Raw genomic sequence first — 7,282 nt, forward strand, 5'->3', positions numbered from 1 at the left:
GGGATGTGACAAGAATTATCTGTTGTGAATTGGGTAGCTGAGTTAATTGGAGCATTGATCAAATGTGGAAATTTTTAAAGATACATTTTTAAATATTGAAGGTAAACATATTCCTTATAGAAAGAAAAGGGTAGCTACAAATAAAAAAACAGGTTGGCTCACAAAGAGTGTAAAAGATAAAATTAAAGAAAAGCATAAATTTAAGAAATTTAACTTGACTGGTATGACGGGAGATTTAGAAGATTATAGAAAATCAAGAAAGTTGGTGAAACAGGAAATTAGACATCAAAAAGGATGTATGAAAAAAGGTTGTTTCAAAATTTAAAAATTAACAGTAAGGATTTCTTTAAATATATCAAGGGTAAACAAAATGTTAGGATGGGGATAGGACCCTTGAGGGATGATAAAGGAAGGCTAGTATCTGATGATTATGAGATGGCTGGGTTATTAAATTTGGCTTTTTCTTTGGTTTTTATTAATGCAGATTTAAGCAGTATTCTACATCTTAAACAGTTGATAAATGGAAATGAGATCAAACAAGATGACTGGATTAATTCTGAGCTGTTTAAGAAAAAATTGGGAAGTATATAAAATGATAAGGCTCCTGGACCAGATAATATTTCCCCAAGGGTTTTGAAGGAGGTTAAAGATTGGATATGTGAGCCACTTATAACTATTTTTTGTCAGTCTTTGAATAGTGGGAGGTACCAGTGGATTGGAAGTTAGCTAATGTAATTCCTATTTTCAAGGGAGGTGATAAAAAGTATCCCAGTAATTATACACTCATTAGTCTTACATCGGTTTTGGGAAAGATTTTGGAAAGTCAGTTTAAAGATGCTTTGTGAAGTAATTTAACAAAGTTTAGAATTTTAGTGGATATTCAACATTGTTTCACTAAGGGAAAATATTGCCTTATAAATCTTTTAACATTCTTTGAAAAGGTTACTATTTATGTAGATGAGGGTAATGGTTTAGATTTGGTGTATCTGGATTTTCAAAAAGCATTTGACAAGGTGCCACATAAAAGGCTTGTAAAAAAAAGCTCTATAGGTGTGGGGGATAAGTTAGCAAATTGTATAGAAGAGTGGCTGAATGGAAGAAAGCAGAGGGTTGTTACAATTGGAGTTCAGTCAAAATGGATTAATGTTGTAAGTGGGGTACCTCAGAGCTCAGTAAATTTAAGTGAGTTTAAGAAAAAGCTTGATAAATATATGAATGAAAAAGGGCTGGCTTTAAGATTATTTTTTTAAATTATTTCAATTTAGTTTAGAGGATGGAACAGCCGAGATGGACCTATATACACATTTTTATACAAAATTTTTGGACTCTTAAGTTGTATACACATCACCCAAATTTGAGTTGGTTTGCATATTGCATTACATAACCCAGTTTCATATAACTGTATGCAATTTTTCAAATGTGAAATTAAAAATACAAAATTCCTTCCTTCCTGTAGCAAGACAAAGATTTATTGGAACAGCATTTAAAAAGTTTCTAGATCATACTCTGTATGTTATGTTTTTAACATTCTAGTTTAAACATTTTGTATTGTTTGCTAGAGGAAATTTTTGGTATGTTTGACACCAGAAATTTTTTGTATGTCCAGATTTCACATGACATCTCGTATTTGCCAGACTTCAGAAGAAAAATGAACAGCACACTTTCTGATGAATTATTTAGTCAGGTGATAAATGAACTAGTGAGTGTGTTATAGATTTGTTGATTGCATACTGAGTTAGCAAATACTGTACACATGAAAGGAAATTTAACAAAAGTCTGTTAAGTTTTGTTTCTGAGTTAGACATATCACTTGGTTATCATTACTTTGTGAAACCATGTAAGTTGTCAATCTTTCATTTAAAGAATTAAAATCCTTCACTTTTCTTTATTTGAAATGTAACTTGTATTCTGCTTTTTACACAATAATAAAAAAGAATACAGTAAACAAAAGAAACCATTATAATACTCATGCCAGAGTGGAATTATTTTTGTGGAAATGAACAGGATCTAGACTAACTTCAAGATGATATGTTCTTAAAGTGAGATCAAAATTTTTCTTCAAATGATGAAACAGTGGAAAGAAGAACTAAAAAAGTCAGAAAGAGAAAGACAGAAAATTAAAAGGAGACCTGGAAGAAACAGAAAACAAATTAAAAGATATATAAGGAATAGAAAAATTAAATGAAATCATGAAGAGATTCAGAGTAAGTTAAAAAATGAAAAGAAAAATCCAAGGACTAAAGAGAAGAGTTAAGAGAGATATACAATCCTAAAAATTATTGAAACAAAAACAAATTTGATTGAAAACAAAATCCAAGAAGTAACTAAAGTTGCAAAGGATTATAACACCAAAATTGAAGTAGTAAAAAATAATAATAAATACCCTTTTTTATTAGCTATATATTTGTGTGCCAACAATACCAAGCATGGGGCACGCATATAGCTGATTCGATTTTATCAAGATCTCTACCAGCCTACCCTCAAACTGAAATTATTTTAAGCAGGATTAGAGTAAATTAATCTACAAGACCTTTGGCATGGTCGAATACATCAATCGAAAGAGTTTGACCTCCTGAGTCCAAAACTGTAACTAGATCTCAAATCGGTCACGAAATGACGGATCTATGAGCTAAATGTTTATACTTGAAAAAAAACAAACAAAAAAAAACAGCCATTCTATGAGCCACAGCTAAAAAAAGGCATCAACAAAGAACAAAAAGCTTACAACAGCCAAACTGATACAGAAGAAAAGAACATTAGAGACAGATTAAAAATTGGCAAATGCAAGGGTTAAACCAGCCACACTTCTCCTTGCATAAGTCAAAGATTTGTACCCTCAAACACCTATAAATATAAGATATGAAATTGGAGAACCCATCTGATCTACACCTGTTACCACTAATGTTGTGCCATTTATGATCACAGCAACTTCCTGGACTACTCTAAGTATACCATTACTTTATCGTGATAGAGAATTTAGCAGACCAGTTGAAAAACTTCACCTTCGTGAGCAATAAACAGAAAGGTACTATGTAAGACATAAATTAAGCTCAGTTCAAAAGAATTTCCATAGTAAATAGATGGAATGGAAAAACAAAAAACTACTAAGTTTGCTGTTTATTTAAAAAGGCCAGCTTTAGCAGCAATGAGCCACCTTCCAAGTGAGAGTTGTAACAGCTATCTATCAAATATTGGTGGCTGCCTTATTATACAGGTACGAAGTGACACACCAGAAGAAAGTTTCCAACGTAAAGTTCAGGAGCAGAGTATGAAGGAGAGGAAAGACCTTATCTGAGCTTGCAGAAAATGTGAAAATGCTTGCCCAATTATCTTATCTGGATGCTCCACATGGAATAACGGATTTGTTGGCACTTGACCAATCCATAAATGCCATTGTGGATGAGGAAATGCAAATTAAACTAAATAAAGCTCTCCAGCTTTATAGAGTTATATTCAACTGTAACTTAAAACAACATACTGCTAGAAACTGCTAACAAAAGGTGGAGAAGAAAACTGCTGTAAATGTAAAAAAGGGACATTATGTCCAATACTGTGATGAATCAGTTGCTGATGATAAACTGAGGAGATAAACATCTTGAGGATGAGAATACTCCATCTGTTTTATTCAAAAAATCAGTCCAATCACCAATTCCTCACATAAACTGTTAGCAAGTATTGGCCTTCACTACTGCTGTGGGCATCTCATTCTATAAGCCAATCACCCTGTTAGAAAAATAAAAATGTCTTAATTTGAGCCTAGTTTGTCTTTTCCATATCTCAAACTTGTACTCTCTCTTCCTATTGCCTTCAGAATACAACATAAAAAAATCAGGTTTTTTTATCTTATTGCTCCACCCAATAATTTTGTACAATTCAACAAGAACCCTTTCTAATAAGCCAATATCCTTTCTCAGATAAGATTAAAACTGTACTCAGTATTCAAAGTGAGGCTTAATAGTGAGTTCTATAGAGATACCTAACTTTTTTAATTGCAATCAATACATATGCAAAAACATCATAAAATTCTATTACCTTTACAAATGAAACATTCCCTCATTAAAGGTAACTAAACAATGAACTACAGAAACACAAGGTTAAGTAAATGTTTAAGTGTAGTAATTGTCAGATATACAAGACTGTTCAATTGAAGAGTTATTATTTAGTTTATTTAATCATTTAATAACATAACATGTCTTGGATCAACATGGGACCTATTCACACACACACACACACATATATATATAGTATTTGAAAGACTTGTAATATTAACTGAAATACTGCCAAATTTCATGAAGATATACTCAATATATATAGAGAGAGTTATAAGTATTAAATTTATATCAACTTTAAATGAGTACAAAAGGTCACACGAGTTGGTCAAGTTGACCGACCACGTGTTGGGAGAGATAACCAATAATTGATTATTTCTAATCTAATATAACAATATGAATGTCAATTAAACATTACCATGGTAAATTTTCATGCCTTGGCTTTCTCCAGACACTAATAATTTGTCTATACTACAGATTTGTTTTCATTAAAGTAAGTATTATCTAGGACACCTGCAGCTGAAAATTGCTGGATTATAACCTGACTGAGCTAATTATATACATATATTAATATTATCTTAACTTTGACTTATTTAGATTACTTTAGGACAATATGGTCAACATATATTAATTCAAAATGCTATGAAATACTTCATAAGATAGTTATAACAATCAAAAGTTTTATTTTACAAAATAAATTGATGTTATTTTAATTTTCATGTTCTTTGAATTTAAATTTAGGCTACTCAAAGAATATCAAAAAATCCTATTATTCTAATATTATTCTTTCCCTTGGTTGGTTATAAAGCAGTTGAGTAACTAAGTAGTTAAAATATAAGGCCCCAATATTGTTGTAAACACACTTACAAGCATGTGTAACAAAGTGTCTGGAAAAACAAGTCTGAAAGAGTGTACACAGTACTGTTGGAACAGGAAACTGATAAATGAATAAATCTATTGTTGTTTCTAAATGTTAAATAATGCAGTTGCACTGTGTGTGTATGGTATTTTCATGTACAAAGTTTAGGACTGAAAAAAGTAACTTAATTCTAAATTATTGTGCTTGAAGTCTGAAGACAGGATTTCCTCTCGCTTTTCATATGTTTTAAAGTCAATTTTAACTCTAACATTTTTAGAACTGATATTTTCTCATTTTCTGAGATTTATTTAGTGAAATTCATTACAAAAAGGTTAATATTTTCATTTCTGCATAACTACAAAGATTTTTGCCGGTAAACAAAACAACCAACTTGTTAATTCTTTTTCAGAACTTTTCTGCCCAACCCAAAGAATACCTTTATTTTTGCTAAAAATCATTCACCCCTTGAGAATATATTATCCATTTCTTAATTTTCAAGCATTTCCCATTGTTTTGTACAGGTTTTGGTTGATACCTTGTTGTGGTACCATATCAAGTGGTTTGTTCATATACTAATGAAACACAGACTTAAAAACAGCTACAAAGAAAGTTTAAATATAATTGAATAGAGCAAGAATTTGGCTATCACATAATAATAATATATATAGGTTAAAGGTTGTTTTTTTTATAGTTTTTGTAAACGTTCCTGTTGTTTGTGAATTGTAGAAGTATTTGTATGTTAAATTATATCTGTTTGAAAGCTACACAAATTTTCTTCAATGAAATTACATCACATAACTTGAGATAAAGCAAACTTGAACAGTTCAGAGACAGGTTGAATGGATAACAAAGAAAACTATTACAAGATTAAAACAGTAACAAACATATGATGTTTGGAAAACGTTTTGTCACCATCACAGTAGAAGTTTATCTAGATACAGATACACACACACACACATACACAGTATGAAACAAAAAATTCACATGACTGGATATTGTTTAAGGCTTATTAAAATGTTGTTGATGTTTGGTTATTTGTTTAAAATTATGAAGTTTTTTGCTTTTTCAAATACATGCAATATGGTTTTATTAAGAATCAATATTTGTAAATATGAGTTGTTTTTTAAATCATGTTCACCAAAATTATCATTAAATCAAGTAAGTTTAGTTAAGTTCATTGTTTAATGAGTATGGTAGATAACTGCAAAATATTCTGATGACTTATACCTTTGTTAATAACATTTTTAAATGTATCCACATTACATTAACAAATTTGCAAATTCCTAGTTAATTATTTCTACCTGCAATCATCATATGTTTGAAATAAAAACATTATTACCCTTATTGGTGATAGTAAAACATGTTTTCATTATTTAATTATCAACTTCTTTGATTTGCAGAAGATCAATGTTGCACTACTAAATGTTTAAATACAAACAATGGTACATGCATGGTGATATTTTGTCAATATTAGCAATTCGTTTGCCAAGTAGGAAATGTCCAAATTATATTTAAAAGCATTTGTGACAAAATATTTTTTAGAGACAAAAAAATTTATTTTTAGCAAAAAAGTTTTTTAAAAATTTATACAAGGAGGGAAAGGGGGCTGTATTTCTATTCTACGTAACTAGTTGTCTCTTTATTGCCACATATAATTTCAAACTAAAATTATACCTACCGGACCATTCTTTGCTTGTTTCTTAAGCAAACTTATGTCATTTATTTTTCCCATGCCTTGGCACAATTTCTGACCAGAATTATTTTGAAACTGAGAACGATGAAGTGCATCATCACCTGCACCTTCAAGAACTGGCTGTGAAATACTCCCATTACATGTTCCTTTCATCACATTCAATGGTGAGGTTGTCTTTCTAGATGGTAACTTTACTGTTTCTTTGGACATTTTCAAATCATATCTCTACAATGCAAAAAAAGTAAAATGTAAATTACTAGTCATGTATATATAGACACAAACACACACACACAAAAAAGTCATATTTCTTAGTGAAGTATTTCTGATAAAATAAAATAAGGTTTTGTCCATGAATATATTGAATATTTGTTTTGAATTGTCCATGTGCAAAGTAATTTTCATGTTAAAATTAAAAATACTTTCCATCATCTCAAAAATCTCAAATTTCCTTTGTGTAATCTTTAAAACCTCCTAAATGCATTTCGAACGTTTCTTTCACTAAATATATTTTATATGTTATTTTCTCTACTCTTATCTCAAAACTGGATCAGTCGAATCGACTGACCTCGTAACCACCAAAAAAAAATCGAAAAAAACATAAATTAATCTTCTTTTCTTTCTAGTATGACTTCATATTGTAACCTGAAACTACATTTGTTTAACCTAAGTAGCTCTAAGTTC

The 7,282-nt window shown here is 30.2% G+C and overlaps 1 protein-coding gene across 3 annotated transcripts in view; it reads right to left on the bottom strand.

Moving 5' to 3' along the window:
• The window catches only part of LOC106466663, a 78,314-nt gene that overhangs the window by 65,553 nt on the left and 5,479 nt on the right, over positions 1 to 7,282 (bottom strand). For all 3 annotated transcript variants that reach the window (XM_022394726.1, XM_013926955.2, XM_022394727.1), the window contains exon 2: positions 6,587 to 6,826. In XM_022394726.1, coding sequence (XP_022250434.1) covers positions 6,587 to 6,811 — 225 coding nt within the window. In that variant the 5' untranslated portion in view covers positions 6,812 to 6,826. The remainder of the gene's footprint in view (positions 1 to 6,586; positions 6,827 to 7,282) is intronic.

Source organism: Limulus polyphemus, unplaced genomic scaffold (genome assembly GCF_000517525.1).
Source record: "Limulus polyphemus unplaced genomic scaffold, Limulus_polyphemus-2.1.2 Scaffold2336, whole genome shotgun sequence".
Lineage (NCBI taxonomy): Eukaryota > Metazoa > Arthropoda > Merostomata > Xiphosura > Limulidae > Limulus > Limulus polyphemus.